The sequence below is a fragment of the Orcinus orca genome, chromosome 1 (assembly GCF_937001465.1).
Source record: "Orcinus orca chromosome 1, mOrcOrc1.1, whole genome shotgun sequence".
Classification (NCBI taxonomy): Eukaryota; Metazoa; Chordata; class Mammalia; order Artiodactyla; family Delphinidae; genus Orcinus; species Orcinus orca.
This window is the reverse complement of record NC_064559.1, coordinates 9923796-9946492: the sequence shown is the minus strand read 5'-3', so window position 1 is coordinate 9946492 and position 22697 is coordinate 9923796. Positions and strand designations below refer to the sequence as shown.

At 42.8% G+C, this 22697-nt stretch overlaps 1 protein-coding gene across 1 annotated transcript in view; it reads right to left on the bottom strand.

Annotated features, from left to right (window-relative positions):
* ACBD3 (acyl-CoA binding domain containing 3) overlaps nucleotides 1-7053 on the bottom strand; it is a 34224-nt gene extending 27171 nt beyond the window's left edge. Inside the window, exon 1 of the mRNA XM_004270980.3 lies at nucleotides 6701-7053. Within this exon, the coding sequence (XP_004271028.1) occupies nucleotides 6701-6986 (286 nt within the window). The 5' untranslated portion in view covers nucleotides 6987-7053. The remainder of the gene's footprint in view (nucleotides 1-6700) is intronic.
* Between the last annotated feature and the right edge of the window lie 15644 nt (nucleotides 7054-22697).

The following is a 22697-nucleotide window of genomic DNA, read 5'->3' as shown; positions in this document are numbered from 1 at the left end:
AAAGATTAAGATAAAGAAATCAAAGCATACCCACCTAGTTACTGCTAACGTATGCTTGAACACTTCCTGGTGATGGGAATTCATTGTCTCAAACAGCCTATTCCATGTTTGGATAGCTGTGATTTTTATTTTAGGTCTTTATTCTGAGTAGATCTGTCTCAATTTTATCCACAGGGTCTATTTCTAGTCCTTGGCATTAAATAAAACACATCTAACAGATCAGACCTCAAAAAAAGCCACAAAATACTGTACATCATATTTGCCCTGAGTTCTCTATTCTTTAGGCTAAATATTCCCAGCTTATTCACTCATACATACCTCCTAAAGACCCAGCTCTGCTATTATACTAAGTATATAACACAGACACAGATAACCTTTCTTAGCCTCAGTTTTGCTATCAATAAAATGGAGATAATAACTTCTCACATTTCTTGTGAGGGTTAGAAATAATGTGTTCCAAAGTCTTGATACAGTGCCTGAGTAGAGCAGACACTCATTAAACAGCAGCTATTATGATAATGATGGCAGGGATTCGAATTCCCACACAATACAAGTTGCTCTCTTCTGAATGAGCTCCATTTTGTCTTTAACCCTAAAGAATGATGCCTCAAACTGAAAGCAGTGTCCAGGGACTGTCTGAACTGTGTGGAAGATAGCAGGACCACCTCCCCCTTCTCTCATTGCAGATACAGAATTTCCCCCAAAGCAGCCTAAGCTCAAATCTGTTTTCTTTCATGGCCCTATCACTGTTGCCTGGCAGAGAATACACTTTGAATAAAATCCATCTTCTAGAAATATTAAAATTAAAACCACATCTCGTCCATGTTCAATTGAGAAATAAACTGATACGTTCTTATACTACTTATAAGAAAGTATAATAAATGCAGTATTTCATAATGAGTATGAAACTCTGGAAACTGTCTAGCATGTACAAAGTGCTTAATAAAAGTTGATCCCCCCCCCATTAATTCAACACACTCTCTAATAAATTCTTGGTAATCTCTCCTCTTCAACAACATAAGCAGTCACAGAATACCAATTGCTAGGTACTCTGCTAAGAGTATATATATATATATATATATATATATATATATATACACACAATTCTTATAATTCTTACAACAATTTGAGTAAAGGAAGGCAGATTTTAAACAACTGAGTGGCAAAACTAGGAAAAAGTACCCCAGGTAGTGTTCACTCCAGAACTCAACTTCCTAAATACTGAGCCAGAGTAGCTCTCGTTTTAGCTAACTGATAAAAGTAAACATTACCTCCTTCTGGTTGTTGGTTACCAAAGTGTACTCACTTTGTAAAAATTCATCAAGCACCATTTATGATTTATATACTTTTCTGCACGTGCAGTAAATAAAGGGGAGGCCTCAGGCAAATGTTAAATCAGTTACACTAAAATATACACATATACAAAAATATATACAAAAAATACACATATATAAACATATCCTTGAATCCAGTATTCAAAGGAAAATTTTAGTTCAGCTCAAATCTAATATGAAATAGCAAATTAAAAAAGCAGATGTTTAAAAGGCATTACTATTCTTGGCGGCTATAATTTTCTTTCTTATAAGTGTCTCTTAGGTCTATTACATCCTCCTACGCTACACATGTATACCTAAAGATAAAGACAATAAAGAAAGAAGGGAAAAATAAACTCAAAATTTAATAGATATTCAATAGTAACAATTAAACTTGAAATTATCTGAAGCTAGTCCACTTAAGTCCAGGAGGCGCACACTAATTATTATGTTACCAAAGAATAAATTACAGTTGTACAGTATTTTAAAACATTAATGGAGCCATTTATAAAAGTTCTTGGAGATGCATATGTTTCAAGAGGACAAAAGGAAATGGAACTATTCAGTATGTACATGTGATTGCTTCTCTGCTATCAGCAACATAACACAGTGTAATCTACAGCAATGCTAGTGGAAATTCATTAACAATTCCACAGAGAAACTGAGTCCTAGACTTAAGTTCCTCCAAATTCAACTACAGCTTCCTTTCACATATCACACCCTCAAAAACTTATCACTCCCCTCACACACACACACCCTAGATCTGTCTACTGAAATAACGACCAATCCAGTAGCAATGAGCGTCCACTGCTAACACCTAGATTACGGCTCTTCAAATGTCACTTCCCACTAAAGGAACCATGTCTCTTTGGAGAAATGGCTGATTCCTATGGAGGCAGGAAATGTATACGATGAATCTGGAACATCTCATCATACCAGATACCAAGGAAGCTATAGAAGACTACTAGTCATGTCAAAGGAACTTAGGAGCCAATCTTAAGAGGCCACCACTTGCTAAAGATCATACAATTTGAGCCTCAATAATAAGAGCCTAAGTTAAAAAAAAAAAAAAAAAGGTTTACATGCATGAGTATATAACATTTTGAAAACTGTCACCTTTTGAGGCTGCTAAGGGAGACAACTCATTATTTTGAAACCTAATAATGGGAAAGAAGCATTTATCTTTTCTTTCTTATTTAAGCTGTACCCCAAACCAAACAGCATGTGAGGAAAAGTATTACAGTGAAGGAAAGACAATTAGAATATTACCATTTTTCAATTGCTAATGAATCACACATCCATTTTCAATTTACCAAGAGTAAAACACAATCATTATGTTGGCTAAATGCAGGCCTCTCAAAAGGTCTAATAATGTATTAGTAGCAATGAGATTTAGCATTTATCAATATTTTTGATGGGCACATTTACTTCAGTCCTTTGGAGGGGATTTTTTCATAACAACCAAAATTGGAAACTGGGTAACAATGTTATGTAGGAATTGAGAGCAGATGATTCTCCCACACTTTACCTTTCCAGATCTCTGAAGAGATTCTCGATAAAGTGACCATGAGCAGAAAAACAATATCTTTCCATTAGCTCTTAATATTTTCAAGCAAATATATTAAAGAAGTTCTAAAACGTGATAAGGCAACAAGGTAGGTAGTTTTGAATATTTTCCTAGGAACACCATCAAAAAGCAAGGTTCCTATTTGCTTTTCATCTCCTATAGTGGGAAGAACTGCCTTTGGAATCAGACAGACCCAGGACCCACTCTGCCTCTTACTACTGGTAACTAACGGGCCTATAGGGCAAGTTTCTCAACTAAGAAACCAGGATAACACCCCCATTGAAGGGCTTGTAGAGGATTACACAAAACAGTATATATACAGCTCTCAAAATAGTACCTGATATTTAGTGAACATCTGGCTCAATAACTGGTGGCAATTATCACTCTGGAATTTTAAATCAATGCAACCATCTACCAGCTTAATGGAGTGAGGCAACAAAGTATTAGAGAAGGAAAAACTCACCGCCAAGAACTCTAAAAACTGAAACACAACTCCCCAGGTTAACTCTATCCAAGAAGTATAAAGGCTACAATAAAGCCAGCTGATTCATTCCTTAACCTAAAGAGATAAGGAAACCAGCTTAATCTTCCTAAAGTAGAACTGGGCAACTTTGCTCCTCCTTTTAAAAACCTTCAATGGTTCCTCACTGTCTGCTGTCAAAAAGGCTATTTACAATAGCATTCCAGTCCTTCCACGGATCTGACACCAACTTACCTTCCCAGCTCTCTCCATCAAACTACAGTACCTACTTTCTATTTGCCATTTCCCCGACACACTTCTTGCCCTTTCATGGCTCTTGGCCTTCCCCCTTCTCTGGAATGGCATTTGCTCTCTGGATCCTCCACATTGTATTGCAGTTGCCACTGGGTCTTTAACTCCTCTTTTGGACTCTAAGTTCCATAATAGCAAAAGGGAATATACTATTCATTTACAGTGGTAACCTTATATAAAACTTGATCCATAATAAAGGATTCAACAATGTCTGGAGCTTAGATGGTAAAATGCTAACTTACATTTTCCAGTATTTTCATCTATTATTTTACTTTTATCTTCAAAAACTAAGAGGGTTAGCTAATTGACACAATGGGTTCAGTCACTGGCCTATGATCACTGTGACAGGGATAGAATGAGAAACAGGGTTCCTAATTCCCAATCCAAGTTATTTTCAATGGAAAAAGATACCCATGCTTTCAAGATTCATATTTATTCCACAGTAAAAGATAGAGTGTAATGTTATTTCTAATTCATGTGAGATACAAAACCACAAAATAGTGATTTATTAAAGTCCTTGCAAGACTGATAAAAATGCCAAGTATTATGCTGGAAAAATTCACACATTAAAACAAAGGCAGCCAACACTCGACTCACCCTACTTTCCATAATTCTTCTGTTTTTAGATCCTTCCCCCCAACCCCAACTCAGGAACCTCATATACTAATAGCTTCTTCATTGCTAACATGTAATGATACATGCAGAAAGGGAGCTTTTGATTGCTAGACTGTTATTTCCCCTTTTAAGTACTTGGATATTGCTTTGAGAACTTAGGAACTTAGTAAATCATAACTATCAATGTAGCTTTTTTCTTTAAGGTGACTGATAACTAGGTCCCAAATTACAGGTTCCCCTAGGAGTCCTACCACTCAACAAACATGTTAAGATAATGTTAGGTTTAGAGCACTAAACCTTAAATCTGAGATGTCAAATTTCATTTAATCCAGCCATATTATATCTCTATATATAAACAAACTGAGTCTGGAAGACAAACGTTAATTGTCTAGGAGTACATGGTAAATAGAATCCAGAGGGATTCCCTGGACGTCCAGTGGTTAGGACTTGGCGCTTTCACTGCCGTGACCCAGGTTCAATCCCTGGTCGGGGAACTGGGATCATGCAGGCTGCGCGGCACAGCCCAAAAAAAGGAATCCAGAGCTTCCTGACTCCCAAGCAATGCTAAATTTACTGCACATTAAGAGTGTTTTAGGGACTTCCCTGGTGGTGCAGTGGTTAAGAATCTGCCCGCCAACGCAGGGGACATGGGTTCGAGCCCTGGTCTGGGAAGATCCCACATGCCGCGGAGCAACTAAGCCCACGCGCCACAACTACTGAGCCTGCGCTCTAGGGTCCGCGAGCCACAACTGCTGAAGCCCGTGCACCTAGAGCCTGTGCTCTGCAACAAAGAGAAGCCACCTCAATGAAAAGCCCGCATACCACAAGGAAGAGTAGCCCCCTCTCACCGCAACTAGAGAAAGCCCGCCTGCAGCAACGAAGACCCAACACAGCCAAAATAAATAAATAAATAATGGGGGGGGGAAGAGTGTTTTAATCTTTCAAAGAAGACATTACTACCATTTTCAAATAAGACAGACTCAGAAGATAAAATTATCCATTTTTTTTTGTTAGTTATATGGTGAAAGTTAGTATTAGAAGTTCATTCTTTTCTATTCTTACATGTTATTCTGCTACAATATACTTTAATCTTATTGTACACCGGAAAAGTAAGTTCCAAGAATAAAAATTTTAAGTAAAATGTAGTTATATGAATTGTACAGAAACCACCAGATTTTTACATAAGTGGTATCATCACCTCAGGAAACTCTAAATTCAAGCCAGTGACCTAAGGGTCAAGTGATCCAAAACCCATTAGCCATTACCAATTCCCCAAGCTGGCACGGAGAGCTGAACTCATCATGCAATGACGATGAATATTTCAAGGGTAAACTTTTTAATAAAAAATGCAATGAAGGGGAATGACCAAATATTCTGGAAAATTTATAAAAGACTTTCATTAGTTTGCACAATTAGAGTCATTTTCAGAGAAAACAAATAACTTTCGAATGTATCACTACTTTCAACGACTCAACTTCAGCTAGTAAAATATGTATTCCAAAAGGTACTCCCTCTGGGAAAAGTGTCATAAATATGCTATTCTGGAATGTATACGGAACCTAGCAACCACGTCTAAAGTTTCATTTGCTGATGTTTCTCCTTGCTCATCTACCCCACAAGATCTAAGTATCTCTTCTCATCAGTTTTTCCCACTGACAAGGTCATGTGACTGGTACCACCACCATCTGACTACGTGAATCACCCAATTAAAAAAACCAAAAAAAACCCCACACACCACAATCTAGCTCTAAGACAAGATTTATTACAATTAATTCTGTGAGAAGTACAGAGGGTACTTTTAGGCCTTAATCTGAGAATTCACTCTTGGACATTGCTTATAAGGTAAAATTTTAACGATCTAGAAGTTACTAGTTACATAGTGAGCATCCCTTCTCTTCAGAGTTTGACAAGCCAAGGGGGATTAATACTTTACTTCTTTCTCTCTGCCACATCAGTACTGCCAGGTGATCAAGTCCTAAGCTCTCCAGAATGAATGGAAAGTATATATATGAAACCCATGAAAAGATTTCCACTGTGGAAAAAGGGCAAAAATCGGTGGTTCTGACGTGCCAAGCCATAACAAACAGGAAAAGGAATGCGACAGTTAAAAAAAAAAAAAATCCCAGAACGGGAACCTCTGGGAAAGAGAGAGATGGCTCATTCTTCCACTCAGGCTCCTGGAAAACCGAGAAGCTAAGTCAGGTAAGATGCCCCGGTAACCTCGGGGAGGCGGGACCCGGACTAATAAACCAAGGTTCCAGGCCCCTACGGGTGGGACCTAGTGGCCAAGCGGGTAGTGACAAACTTCGGGTAACCCCAAGGACAGACCCCAGCTCCGGTCACCGCGGTCCCGCACGGGTGGGTGAGGACGAGACGGGTCCAGTCTCCCCGGGGCGGGGCAGAGGCGGCGGGGGTGGGGCCTGCTCGGCTCACCTTTGAAGAAGCGCAGCGCCAGGCCATACAGCTCCTCCAGGCCGAAGCCCCAGCGCTGCTCCAGCCGCCGCGCCTCCTCCGCCGCGCCCCCAGCCGCCGCCTCCCCGGGCTCCGGCTGCTCCCCTGCGGCGCCCGGGCCCTGGCGGGACCCGGGAGGCGAGGGCGGCGGCAGCGGCGGCGGCAGCAGCGGGGCGCCCTCCGCGCCGGGCCGCTCCTCCGGGTCCGGGCTTAGTGTGAGCCCGTCGACGGACACCTCGAGTCGCTCTGCGTTCAGCACCGCCGCCATCTCCGCCTGCTGCGCCTCCTCGGCGGGGACAGGCGGTGGCCACGTATCGACTTCCTGCTGACCTCTGACCTCCGCCTACCGACACCGGAACTTCCGCCGCTGAGTAGAATCTAGGGCTCCCGGGCATGGTGCCCCGCCCCCCCGATCCGTCGGTCGGCCCCGCTCTGCTACCACTCGCTCCGACCCCTAGCCCCGCGGGTCCCGAGCGCCCCGTGCCCACCTTCACCCGGTCCCCCTTCTGCCCTCTTTCCTCCCGGAGGGAGGGAACTACAGCCCAGCGGCCCCCGCCCCGCCGTTCTTTCCGGCGGCTCGCGGTGTCCGGCAGGGGAGGGGCCGAGCGGGGTCAGAAGGACCCCGAGTAAGGTCTGTGACGGGAGGGTGACTGCTGGTGAGCTCCCTACCCCTCCGGTCAGACCCTCCGCATTGGTAGAGAGTTGTGTGGTTGGCGGAACTCTGGCAATTCTAAGGAAATGCCGAGCAAATGCCTTTTTTTTTTTTTAAGAAGAAACTGAGGCTGCAGAGAAATTCCGTGGCTTCTGAGACTGTCGTGGAAGGGCACATCCTGGTTTTTTCGGGAACTGAAGCTCCTACAATTTGTGGGGCCCTCATTAAGTAAAAAACGCAAAAATTACGAGCAGAAACGTAGGAAAGTGAATATATATTTAGAATGAGAAAGAACTCAGAAGTGACATTTTGAAAACTTAACAAAACTCACAAACATCACACAGATAACCATAAAATTTTTATTAACTGTCTGACACACTTCTACAGGGCGTCCAAAAATCCAGAACATAATTATTTTATTTATTTTTTAAAGATTGAAAAAGCTCTTGACAACATTATGTATATTTATCTGTGTTCTTAGACTTTATGGGCAACAGTTACGATAATTTTCCCCACACTTTTTGGCTGTATACTTTTGATCAGCTTTTCCTATGATAATTATTTTGTAATGTTTTCTATAAGGAAAATAGAAAAATCAGTCTTTAGCATGGTGATCCTTTCTTTTTTTATTATTAATTGCTTATAAATTTTAGCTTCACAACTTATTACTGAATTACTGTGTATTTGTTTAGGGTTATTGTCAAATTTGGGAAAACGTGTCAAGTTTCTCTCACATATGAGCTATACTATTTCAGGACTGTCTGGCTGCTTCAATGGCAATTTTCTGCCTGGTTTTTACTGGATCTCCAGCGATTTTCAGGACAAGATTTATCTGCTATGTTAAGACAGAATCTCCTCCATTAAGATGAATAAAACATGTGACTTCACATAGAGACTCACTACAGTACAACTGCAAGTTTGTGTCCCACAAATACAAGAATTCTAATATATTCCATTCCATTCCATACAAACAAAAATAAGTATGGTGCACTTATAATTGTATATATGACATTACTTAGATTCCTGATGAGTGAGAACCTCTATTTTAGGTTAAGCATTGAGAGATTTGATCCCCTACTAGAGTCGGAAGGATTTTTTACTTCTGACAGTCGGAAGGATTTTCTATGGGCTAGTTTCTCCTTTTCTTTCAAATCTTGTTTCTCCTCTGCTGCCCATGGCATCACATTCCTGTGCCAGGCATCACAGAGTTCTTTTGCCCTCTAGTCCTGCACCTCTGTGACATGGTGCTGGCTGAGCTGGCATAATGGGCAGTAGGTGTATTCCAGAAAGCCATTCCTACACCCACGGTGAGTAATAATTTAACAGTAGCCGGAAATGACTGCAAACCATAAATGCACGCTAGTAAACCCAAATGAAATGTATCCCTAATTCAATCATTGTTCCCTTAGTCAGGTCTCAGAAAAGCCAGTGGCCATTCCTGCACCACTTAATGCAGAAGAGAAGTGATGGAAGTCTGAATACAATGTGACAGTGGTCTTAAATATCTTACTTTAGAAACTTTTACAGAAACATTTGATCTGGTAAATATATTGCCAGGGCCTCTCCAAGGGCCTTGGAAGTGGCCTGTGCAAGTGAGGGGCCCTGAAGCTTAAGCTTCATTGATCTACGGTAAACCCACATCTTGAAACAAACTCTTGTACTCTAAGCCCAGTGATTTTTTTTCACTTAGCTTGGATCTTTAGATTTAAATTTTTTTTTTTTTTTTTTGCGGTACGCAGGCCCCTCACTGTTGTGGCCTCACCCGTTGCGGAGCACAGGCTCCGGACGTGCAGGGTCAGCGGCCGTGGCTCACAGGCCCAGCCGGTCTGCGGCATGTGGGATCTTCCCGGACCGGGGCACAAACCCGTGTGCCCTGCATCAGCAGGCGGACTCTCAACCACTGTGCCACCAGGGAAGCCCTAGATTTAACTTTAATTATTATTTTTTAATGCTTTGTTTTGTATTTTTGGCTGTGTTGGGTCTTCGTTGCTGCGCACAGGCTTTCTCTAGCTGCAGCGAGCGGGGGCTACTCTTTGTTTCGGTGCACGGGCTTCTCATTGTGGTGGCTTCTCTTGTTGTGGAGCACGGTCTCTAGAGCGCAGGCTCAGTAGTTGTGGTGCACAGGCTTAGCTGCCCTGCGGCATGTGGGATCTTCCTGGACCAGGGCTTGAACCCGCGTCCCCTGCATTGGCAGGCGGATTCTTAACCACTGTGCCACCAGGGAAGCGCTAATTACTTTAAAGATATGCATAGCACAAGGCCTAACCTCCAAGAAGTCATAAGTACACTACATTTTTGTATTCTATCTTTAGTACTCAATAACTTTTGAGGGTGATAATGAGATGGGTAAATATAACTCTGCTTCCTGGAATTATAGATTCTGTTTTCCAAGTTTTCTACAATAAGCATTTCTTTTGTAATCAGAAAAAAAATTTTTTTTAATTTAGTGTAAATATTAAAACCTACAGAACACACCTAGGAAGATGGACAGGTAAAATATGATACAGTGGTAATTATTGACATTTTATTGTTTTAGAGTTTAACATATTGAACATTCTTGAAAAATCTGCACATCCTCTAGATCAAACACATAAACCTCTTCCTAATATAACCATCAAAGAATGCCCTGTAGGTAGTTGCTCTTAGTGACCTAAAACAGATTAGGAAATATAATTTTCCTTTAACAACTCATGGTAGGAAATGAGTTCCAGACATTCACTACAAGAGGTCAAATTTAATGTGTATGAGAACCACACAAGGGTATCGTTAAACTGCAGATTCTGACTCAGGAGGGAGGCCTGAGAATCTGCATTTCTAATAAGCTTTCTGGGCTGATACTGCTGTCCACAGACCGCATTCTGAACAGTAAGAGTCTAGGAAACTTCTTCCACAGCTTTATGGAGGTATGACTGACGTCAAATAAACTGCAAGTACTCGAAGTTTACAATTTGATGAGTTTTAACATACACGTATACCTGTCAGACCATCACCACAATCAAGATGACATGTCCTTCACCCTTTCTGTAATGCCTCCCTCCCTCAAGCCATCTCAGTAGGTGTTTGTTAGAAAGTGTTTGTCACAGTAGAATTTGATTTCTATAAACAGTTCAGAGAAGCTACCTCTATTTCCCCACTCCTGTCTTTTATATGTGAGGAGACACAGAACCAGCAAAAACGTATATTTTCTGAAACCTTTCAAATATCTTCCCCAAGTCTGTTCCTATACAAGAGAGCGCTTTTCAATCAACCAACTTTGTTGTGTGAATTTCAGTTAAGCTCTATCCCTTTCAGTCATTTGCCAAATGAAGTATTACCATTGCTGAAATGCTTTTGAAGTTTCTTTCCTAAAATCAACCTTTCCCTTTGTTCCCTCCACATATTTTCATCTTCTCTGAAATACGGTTAGATCACCAGACAAAGACTGGGTTGAATTATACGTTCCCTGCTTTATCTCGTGAATTCATAATCGGTCCTTGGTAAAATTTTGCAGTTAGTCTAATTTAGTAATGATAATTACTGCACTTTAGTAATGATAATTATTTTGTGCTCCTTGACTGGAAGCACCTGGAGACCAAAGGCTGTGTCCCTGGACTCCCATAGTCCCTAACACAGGACAGGAAACATGGTAGGCACTCCAAATATCTTACTGAGTAAATGAATAAAGGTATAATTACATCTATTACATGCAGTATCAGTTCAGCTCAACGTACATTTAGGGAGTGCCCCCTATACTAGACATTGTAGGAAGTACACAGACGAGAGGCTGTGGACCACAAAGGAATCATGGTCCAGTAGGTGAGATCACGAGAGAAGCATCTATATTACAGGCGGGCTGCCAGTACTGGAACGCGCTCACCAACTCAGCGACCTTGAGCAGGTTACTTAACTTCTGCTTCCTCCTTTGTAAAATGGGGATAATAATAGTAACCACCTCTCAGGCTGTTGGGAAGACTGGATGCATGAATACATGTAAAGCACTTAGAAAAGGACCTGCCAGGCACATAGTGAGTGTTTAGTACATTTTGGCCACTGTTATGTACAATGTTCCATTAAAATATAGACGAGAGGGAATTCCCTGGCGGTCCCGTGGTTACAGCTCCACGCTTTCACTACCAAGGGCTCAGGTTCAAACCCTGGTCGAGGAAGTAAGATCCTGCAAGCCACGCAGCCAAAAAGTTGTAGAAGAAAGATTGCACACTGGAGGCCCACTGGATGAACCCTGCCCACTAATGTCTTTTACTTGACTTGCAAGAGTTGGCCCCTGTAGTGCTTTAAATCTGAATGGGTTGGGCTTCCCTGGTGGCGCAGTGTTTGAGGGTCCGCCTGCCGATGCAGGGGACGCGGGTTCGTGCCCCGGTCTGGGAAGATCCCACATGCCGCAGAGTGGCTGGGCCCATGAGCCATGGCCGCTGAGCCTGCGCATCCGGAGCCTGTGTTCTGCAATGGGAGAGGCCACAACAGTGAGAGGCCCGCGTACTGCAAAAAAAGAAAACAAAAAAATCTGAATGGGTTGCTAGCATTTCAAAATCTGGAATATTTTTTTAACAGAATCATTATTTTATTTGTTTATTTTTTGGCCTTGTTGCGCGGCTTGTGGGATCTTAGTTCCCTGATCAGGGATGGAACCCAGGCCCATGGCAGTGAAAGCGCCGAGTCCTAACCGCTGGACCGCCAGGGAGTTCCCCCCAAATCTGGAATTTTAATGTAAAAGTCCAGATTTCTGAGTTACCTTTAAAAATTAAGAAATTTGGTGACACTGAGCCTGGCATTGATGCTAGACATCCATGAGCTGGAATTATGTAGAGGCTGCCTTCTTAAGAAGGGACACATGCTCTCGAGTTTGCGAGAATCCCCCCAGACCATGGTGATAGACCCTGTCCTTGATGTTTATCATGGGCCTGTAGCTGGTGCTTGTGATCATTTTACACTAACTCTATTTATATTGTTACCTGCCTGGCCACTGTAGGCCTTTGTGTTTGGAACTCCCTAATGCAGAAGAAAGAGAATGGCATATTGCCAGGAGGGTTTAGAGGTGGCTTCAGAGAGGAGATAAGTATGATCATTGTGCATGTTTACATTTGAAGAAAGTAGAATTCCAGGCAGAGGGAATACCATTTGCTAACTTCCTGAGGGTTAAGAGAGACCAGCATGTTTGGTTAGCCTTGGAGGAGTGACAGGAGATGAGCCTGAAGAGGTAGGAGGGGTCAGATGTGCAGAGCCTAGAAGGGTAGGCCAGAGATGGTCCTGAAGATGATGGGGAGCCATTGAAGGATTTTATACAAGGGAGTTTCACAAATAACTTGGGCGGCGGTGGAAGGAGAATCTGGAGGGGAGGCTGGCAGTAGGGAGCTCAGAAAGAAGCTGTTGTTAGCCCAGGAGAAGACCATGTGATCCTGAAGAGGAGCTGCATAGGGAGATGACAAGGAAGAGATGGATTCTAAAGAGATGTAAAACAGAGCCAGCCAGAGTAGGTAAGGCAAGAGACTGAAACTGTCACTTTTTTTTTTTTTACCGGTACGCGGGCCTCTCACTGTTGTGACCTCTCCCGTTGCGGGGCACAGGCTCTGGACGCGCAGCCCCAGTGGCCATGGCTCACGGGCCCAGCCGCTCCGAGGCATGTGGGATCCTCCCGGAGCGGGGCACGAACCTGTGTCCCCTGCATCGGCAGGCGGACTCTCAACCACTGTGCCACCAGGGAATGCCGAACCTGTCACTTTTTAGGTGTTGTGACCTTAAGACCATTTTCTGGACCTCTATCTCTTTATCTATAAAAGGTAGAAATTGTTTCTGCCTTGGTTCCATCACAAGATGTTGAAAGGCCTAAATTAACTTATATCTGTGAAAGTGCTTTAGAAACTGTAAAATTCCTGAACATATAAGATATGATTAGTATAGCTGCTGTTATCATTCCTCTCAGGCCTTCACATCCAAAACACTCTTAAGGGCCACTTTCCATTATGAAATGATATATATTTCTTCAGGTTCAAAAGTAAAAGTGAGTTTAATAGAAGAAGTCAGACAGGGATGACTAGTGTACAGTGTAAATCTATCAACAGTGGCAGTGTGTATACATTTATGCGCCAGACACCTAACATTCATGTAACAGCTGCAAAGGTATTAATGGACATCAGATTAATAAAAGAGCATTTTTCCTTTATTATAGTCAAAAAAAAAAAGAAGTCAAAGACATAGACATTTGTATCTAAAAAAAAAACGCTTCCGTAATCCCATTACTGAGATCTAATCAACATTAGCAATGAAAGACAATTTTCATTGCAAATAATAATATTCATATAATAATAATGATGATGATGATTATAAAGTAATATCCTCCACTTACAGTAAGAAGAAGTTAAACGTTTAGGAATGGAGGCCCCTGATTCCAAGGATCTATTCAAAAGATGCTCCGAGATTAAGGCTTCTGCTTCAGGGGCTTTTCAGCCCCACCTGCTGGCTGGAGGCGGTAGCGCTGCCCCAGCCGGGCTCTCTCTCCACGCGGGGTGCTCCTGGGACTGCCAGGCTCGCCGCTGCACCCGCGGCCCTGTAGCCATCTCTTGGGTCGGGGGAGAGGGATGCGGGCAGCGAGACGAGCAGCTGCTGGGGCCCCGCCTGGGAGCTGGAGAGCCAGGATGAAGCCTGGGGCTTTGGGCAGGTTTGCCCAGATGAAGAAAGTTTTTGAAATTAATATAAAAACCAAATTTTGATCAGCCATGCTAGAGGAAAGACTGAATTATCTTTCCATTCTCTCAGTAGAAAACTAAGTTATGAAATTGGTATCATATGGCGAACAAGAAGTATGCAGCCAAAAAAATGCAGGAAGAAAAATAAGCATAGAGTTGTATCGGGGAATCAAATAACAGTAATAGCTGTTGTTACGACTGTGTCATTTCAGTTTTGTCACACTAATCAGCTCTTTTAGCATTTGTGCTTCATTGTGGTTTCATTTCTCATTATAATTAAGCATTCGTTTTTGTACCTAATTTTTTTTTTTTTTTTTTTTGTGGTACATGGGCCTCTCACTGTTGTGGCCTCTCCCGTTGCGGAGCACAGGCTCCGGACGCGCAGGCTCAGCAGCCATGGCTCACGGGCCTAGCTGCCCCGCGGCATGTGGGATCTTCCTGGACCGGGGCACGAACCCGTGTCCCCTGCATCAGCAGGCGGACTCTCAACCACTGCGCCACCAGGGAAGCCCTGTACCTAATTTTTTTATCCTTTTTCTTTAAGAGCTCCCCTTCCCCCCATAACTGAACAAGCTTCAGGCCTGGCTGTGCCCTTGCTTGGGTGTACTGGAGGACTGCTCTCCAAAGAGCATAGAACTAAAGCCAGGAGACCAGACTTCAGGGTTGGCTTTGGTCACTTGTGGTCCTGTATCTCGGATCCAGCCTGAGCCTCCTTCCAGCTCCAGCACACACTCGTGCCGCGCAACCTTCCTTTACCTGCACGTGCACTTCAGCTCCCTGGTGGCCAAGCCAAAGACTGACTGAGGTTTCCTGAGGGACACTGGCCGTGGCTCGGGACTGCTGCCTTCCATTTCCTTGCACAGTGCCTGGAAGCCTTGGGTTGCTCTCCAAAAAAGTGGGAACACACCAAAAAACAAACAAATAGGAAGAATGGAAACTGGGTCCCCAAGGGCTGACAAGATAACTGGGGCAGGGGGACACAGCTGCTTAGTGCAGTTTGGGAAGACTTCCTGGAGAAGGGATAATTTTGAGCCTTGATTAAAATCAACAAGCAACAAGAGCAAGAAGTACAGCTAAACGGATGTGGGAGAGGGAGGCCGAGCCTGGGAAAGAAGTATGTCAAGGAAGCAGTGATTGTTCTCCTTACATATCCCAATGACTCTCATGTGGACGAGGGGTACTTCTTCCACATACAGGGACTGGTCTTTATTCTCAGTTGTGCTCACAGGCCTGGCCCAGCCCCTGGCACAAGGGAAACAACCAATTCATGTTTGTTGAATGAATGAAAGAGCATGCAAAAATAAAGAACATTATAAAGAAATTTTAAAAAAAAGAGCATGCAGATTTCATAGCAATGCAAGGAAGTTACAGGAACAAATTTTAGCTCAATAAGAGGAAAAACTTTCTAAAAATTAGAACTTATGATTGAAGGACACCAATAATAGCTACTGAACATGTTGTATGTGTCACGGACTAGGATAAACTCTTTATGTACATTTCTCATTTAAGCCTTACAGTAGCTGCTTGAAATAAGCATCATCGTCCACATTTAAAAATGAGGAAACTGAGTTACAGAGGTTAAGCTACGTGCACAGAGTCACAAACCCTCCTTCAGAGCCAGTGGAGGAGCCTTGAGTTGCAGACAGGTCTGTCTGACCCCAAAGCCACAGCTGACCATATCCTGAAGGTTTGCCAGTGCTTCAAGCATCTTGCTGACCCGTGAAGCCCTTGCATTTCATATGCAGAATATGCACAGCCTTTCCCCTGAGGAGGCCCTGCCTGGTAAGATCTGCCAACAGGTACAGGAAAAGGTGCTCAACATCGCTAATTATCAGGGTTTTGCAAATCAAAACCACAAGGAGATACTGCCTCACACCTGCCAGAGTGGCTTTTACCAAAAAGGCAAGAAATAACAAATGTTGGGAGTTCCCTGGCAGTCTAGTGGTTAGGATTCGATGCTTTCACTGCAATGACCCGGGTTCAATCCCTGGTGGGGGAACTGGGATCACACAGGCCGTGCAGCACAGCACCCCCCACCAAAAAAAAAAAAAAGAAGAAATAACATGTTGGCGAGGATGTGGAGAAAAGAGAACACTTTTGCACTATTGATGGAAGTGTAAATTGGTGCAGCCACTACAGAAAAGAGTATGGAGGTTCCTCGAAAAACTAAAAATAGAACTATCGTATGATCCAGCAATTCCACTCCTGGGTGTATATCCGAAGAAAGTGAAAACATTAATTCGGAAAAATACATGCACCCCAATGTTCATAACAGTATTATTTACAATAGCCAAGATATGGATGCAACCTAAATGTCCATCAACAGATGAATGGATAAAGAAGATGCACACACACACACACTCACACACTAGAATACTACTCAGCCAAAGAAAAGAGTGAAATTTTGCCATTTTGCAACAAAATGGATGGATCTAGAGGATATAATGCTTAGTGAAATAAGTCAGAGAAAAATGCTATATGTTATCACTTATATAGGGAATCTAAAAAAACGAATGAATAGAACAAATCAGAAACAGACTCTCAGATGTAGAGAACAAACTAGTGGCTACCCGTGGGGAGAGGAAAGGGGGAAGGGGCAAGATAAGTGTAGGGGATTAAGGGATACAAACTACTTATGTATAAAAGAAATAAGCTGCAAGGATATATTGTACAGCACAGGGAATACAGCTGTATTTTATAATGACTTTAAATGGAGTATAATCTACAAAAATTTTGAATCACTGTGTTGTACACTTGAAACTAAAATAATATTGTAAATCACCTATACCTCTATAAAAATAAATTAAAAAATTTGAAAAAGAAGCAGCAAAGATACTGCTACCTCCCTCCAGGACATGTCATAAAATTATTTAAGATAAAGTCGAGGTTGCTTTTTTTTTTTTTAACTTTAGAAGTACATGTTTGTTATAGAAAATGCTGTCAACATATAATAATATAAAGAAATAATCAGACAGAATTCTGCCACCCAGAGAACCACTATTACACGAGTTCTATTAACTGTATTAGCATTATCTCCTAATGGCAGGCTCTCCTGACCCAGCCCAGCAGAGGCTGCTATTTGAGAGACAAAATCTCCTTTGCAGTCCCCTTGTTTTGCCTGGGGCAGGGCAGGTGAGACAAGATTTGAACGTGGCCTCCCATCCAGATACTAATGAAGTCCGGCCCTGCTTAACTTCCAATATCAGAAGAGATGAGGTATGCCCAGGGTGGTATGGCTGTAGGCTGAGCCTGGCCTCTTGATAAGAGACACAGAGCCCCTCAAAAGGGTACTAAGACATAGGCACAGGAATGTTTATTACAACAGCATTTATAATAGAAAAAAAAATTAGCAGCAACCAAAGTGCCCAGCAGTAAGAGGGAAGCAACATACATAATGGTGCACCATTGGATGGAGTTCTAGTAGCTATTTTTAAAAAATGCCCCAAAATGGAAAGATCTCAAAAATATGTTACTATGTTACAGAGCCACATTTATAGTATGGTTCTTTTAGGTTAACATTTTTATATAGCTAAAGAAATCAATATATATGGGATATATGAGGGAGGTTTTAACCTTTCATTTTCTACCTTTCTGTACTGTTTGAATGTTCTAATCTTATATGGGCATTATTTTAAAATATCACAGTGAATTCCCTGGCAGTCCAGTGGTTAGGACTCCACGCTTCCACTGCAGGGGGCACGGGTTCTATTCCTGGTCTGGGTACTAAGATCCCACAAGCCCCGCAACCAAAAAAAAAAAAAAAAATGTCACTGAGGATTATCTGGGAAGGAAGGGTTATGGATAATTTTTAAAACCTTTTCATTGTGTATTCTTATATTAAAAAAAACACATGAATCTTCTACTCCTGTATTAAAAATACTCTTTTTTTTTTTGGCCACGCTTTCCGGCTTGTGGGATCTTATTTCCCCAACCAGGGATCGAACCTGGGCCCCCAGCAGTGGAGTCCTAACCACTGGACCGCCAGGGAATTCCCTATTTTTAAAATTAACCTTTTATATATATATATATATATATATATATATATATATATATATATATGTATCACTGAATCACTTTGCTGTACAGCAGAAATTAACACAACATTGGAAGTCAACTATGCTCCAATAAAATAAATTTTTAAAAAATTAACCTTTTTTCAAAGCCTAATTTAGGAATTTTTGAGGTGGCACCCATTATGGCTACCAGGACTGCCAACCATCCTCATGCCTGGCACATACTAGATACTGAATAAATTATTCAGTGGATGAATAAATTTGGTGAATCTGTTGGAGGCAATTCACTGTACTCACAGAGCTCAGCCCCTGAAGTCCTCCCACAATCTCTGAAGAGCAGGTTATCTTAAATGTAACATTTGCAGCCTTCCTCTTCTACCCAAAAGCTCAAGCATTTTCACACATTCAATCAGGAAATATTTATTGCTCACTTACTATATGCACAAGGCAGAGCAAAGGGCTGGTGTTAACTTCCCCAAATTATTTTCATAGCTAACTAGTTATTAAGTCAACAAATATTTATTGATCACCTATCATGTATTCCAGGTGGAGGGGCAAACAGGTGTGATCCCTGCCCTAAGGGACCTAGAGGTCCAAGGGCCATGGATCTCAACCCTATCAGACCCCGAACCTCTTCATGAAACAGATCCCTTTTAGTATCCCTCTTCCTATCTAAAAGAAATCCATAGATAAAACATCATATGTACACAGTCATTTTTTATGTCCTAAATATAATATAAAGGAGAAATGCAGGAAAAGCAATTAATAACAAAACTATGGCTGTTTGAGCATGACTTCTAGGGCAATAATGAAGTGGAACCACCTTGAAAACATCTGCTGTAAATGCAGATGGATAATGCTGTTGCTGTTGGTAATGTGCTTTTTGAAATTGTGAACAACACTTGAGAAAGAAAATTAGCTCATACATAGATACTTCCCTGGAAATCTTAGTGCAAAAACTCACCGTGTTTCTTTGTAAAATTCAGGTTCTGTGCTTGGATAATTACAGACCGGCTTTTTGTCTCCATGACCGTCCAGCGGGACGTGGGAGTTGGGTAACCTGACCCATGAGTGGCAGGACATCGAGTGTCCCCGCCCTGCCCACGGATCGCCAGGTTCATCGCCCCCATGGGTGAGAAAAGCAGAAATGCTGGAGGGGAGATACTAAGAATACCAGGTCCAGAGGCTGCCACGGGAGGCTTCAGAGGCAGAAACTGAAGAGTCAGAAGCAGCCCAATCACACTGCATATCTTCAAACAACAGGAAGTCCTGACACCCAGGAAAAATGTGGTGTGCAAGCCCCAGAGCAGGGACTAGGGTGTCGGCTTTCCAGGTGCCAGACAGCAGGATTCCGGCTGAGGCAGATATAAAGGTGATAATCAAATAAAACCCCCATTATAAAGGGCCTTAAAGTAAGTACCAAGAGTGTGCCAGCTACACCCTCCCCCATGGCACAGGGCTGTGTGCAAGGCTGTATCTATTTATTTTTTAAAAAGCAAACTTTTGGGGGATTCCCTGGAGGTCCAGTGGTTAGGACTCCGTGTGTTCACTGCCATGCCCAGGTTCAATCCCTGGTCGGGATGCCGGGATCCAGCAGGCCACATGGCATGGCCAAAGTTAAAAAAAAAAAAAAAGAAAAGAAAAAAGCAAACTTTTAAAAAGCTGCCTGGAAAGCAGGGCTACGGCAGCTCTTGTGTCAGGGTGTGTAACAGGACGAGAGGCCTAGAGAACATTTCAATAGTCAAAAGGTAGTGGGACCAGGCAATATTTTCTTCTTATTATTTTTACTCCTTCTGAATTTTATGTACTAATCCTTACTAACATTAATTATAATTAATAAACTTCAATATATGGTGTATGTTTTAAATATAAAAGATAAATATATCATATTGTTATAATATAATCATTAATATAATTATATAAATACCAATAATAATTCATTCTTAATAAAGGAATATTCTTTATTCCTACTGACTTCTTTCTAATATATTTACTTTTAAATTAATCACAAAATAACACAGATTTGTGGTGAAAAATATTCACACAGCACTGCAGGGTATAAAGTGAAAAGTTAAATTCCCCTGCCCCACTCCTAAACTCCGCAGTCCCACCTCCTAGAGGTCAGAGTTTCTCAAGTATCCTTCCCTGAAATTTTTTCTATGCATATGCAAATATATACATGTAAATACAGTACAGAGCTTCTTTCAAAACATACACATGGGGCTTCCATACACATGGGGCTTCCCTGGTGGCGCAGTGGTTGAGAGTCCGCCTGCCGATGCAGGGGACACGGGTTTGTGCCCCGGTCCGGGAAGATCCCACATGCCGCCATGGCCACTGGGCCTGCGCGTTCAGAGCCTGTGCTCCACAACGGGAGAGGCCACAACAGTGAGAGGCGCGTGTACCGCAAAACAAACAAACAAACAAACAAAAAAAACCATACACATGTGCTTATAGTAACAACTTGTTTGGCAATTTGCTTTTTTCATTTCACAATATCTTGGGGACCTCTTTGCAGATAGTACATTTAGAGCTACAAATTCTTTCTGCTTGGGTCTAGATCTCCTTTGAACCAACATACCCCAGTTTATTTAAGCAGGGTAGAGGGCACAGGAAACCAGACAAGAAGCACTCACCCATGCAGTCTCTCAGGTTCACCTGGGGAAGGGCAGAGGGGCCGCATTCCAGAAGGTGGCTGTGCTGTGTCATTATCCCTTCTCCCACTGCAGGAGACCGTGTATCGCTATGCTGGGAGATTATAAATGTGCCAGAGTTGAGAGAAGGGAGGGATGGAGGCTTGTCATGGTGAGGAGGTTAGACTGTGGTGTCTGGCAGACCTGGGCTAGGGTCCAGGATGGGCCACTAAGCAGCTTGTGTAAGGAGGTCTTGAGTAAGTTATTTGGTCCTGTGCCCAAAGCCACAGTTTCCTTTTTCAAAATTAATTAATTAATTTATTTTTGGCTGCGTTGGGTCTTTGTTGCTGTGCACAGGCTTTCTCCAGTTGTGGCGAGCAGGGGCTACTCTTTGCTGCGGTGCACTGGCTTCTCTTGCGGTGGCTTCTCTTGTGCAAAGCAGGTCTCTAAGTGCACGGGCTCAGTAGTTGTGGCACACAGGCTCTAGAGCGCAGGCTCAGTAGTTGTGGTGCACAGGCTTAGTTGTTCCACGGCATGTGAGATCTTCCTGGACCAGGGCTTGAACCCGTGTCCCCTGAATTGGCAGGTGGATTCTTAACCACTGGGCCACCAGGAAAGTCCAAGCCACAGTTTCTTTATCTATAAAATAACTGGTGACAACCATACAATGGGATATTTTCCAGCCGTGAGAAAGGAATGAAGTGCTGATACATGCCACAGCATTAGATGAACTTTAAAATATTACACTTAAGTGAAAGAAGCCAGACGTGAAAGATCACACACGGGATGATTCTGTTTTTATAAAATATCCAGAATAAGCAAATGCAGAGAGAAAGGAAGTAGCTTGGTTGTTACCAGAGGCTGGGAGAGGCGAGAAGGAGTAGTAACTCCTTAGTGGACACGGCGTCTTCCCTGAGGGTGATGAAATCCTTTGGAACTAGAAGCGATAGTTGCACAACACTGTATACGTACTAAATGCCGCTGTATTGTACACTCGGAAATGGTTAATTTTGTGTTCTGTGAATTTCACTCCTTAAATAAAATAAATGGTCACAGTGATTGTACTTACCACATGGGGCGGCTATAAGAGTGAAGTGAGATAAACTGTGGAAAGCATTAAGACTTCCCTGGCAGTCCAGTGGTTAAGACTCTGCATGCTGGGGACTTCCCTGGTGGTGCAGTGGTTAAGAATCCGCCTGCCAATTCAGGGGACGCGGGTTCGAGCCCTGGTCCGGGAAGATCCCACATGCCACAGAGTCACTAAGCCCATGAGCCACAACTACTGAGGCTGCGCTCTAGAGACTGTGTGCCACAACTACTGAAGCCCGCGCACCTAGAGTCCATGCTCCGCAACGAGAAGCCACTGCAATGAGAAGCCCGCGCACCGCAATAAAGAGTAGCCCCTGCTCGTCTCAACTAGGGAAAGCCACGCACAGCAACGAAGACCCAACGCAGCCAAAATAAATAAATGAATAAAATTTATTAAAAAAAAAAAATAAGACTGCATGCTGTGGCAGCGTGACCGAAAAAAAAAAAAAGAAAAAAGAAAGAAAGCATTGAATGCAGAACTCAGCACAGAAAAGAACTCACTATCAGCTATGGTTACAAAGTCCTTGCTCTGAGCAAAGCCTTCCAGGGCTTGGGCCCCCAAGAAAAGCCAAAGTCATTACTCTGTGTCTACTAACTAACCTGGGCCCATCACCTCCCTGGCCTCTTTTCCTACTGCTTCCCCTGCTTCACACACTGGACTTGGGGTTCCTGCAACCCACCAGGCACACTGCCACCCTAGGACCTTTGCATTAGCGTTTCCCTCCACAGCCGTCACCTTCAGCGTTTGTTCCAGGCCTCTCTGACCATCCTATTTAAGAGTGTCATCTCCACCCTATCCTCCTTCCCTACTCTTTTTTTTTTTTTTTTTTTTTTGCGGTACGCGGGCCTCTCACTGTTGTGGCCTCTCCCGTTGCGGAGCACAGGCTCCGGACGCACAGGCTCAGCGGCCAT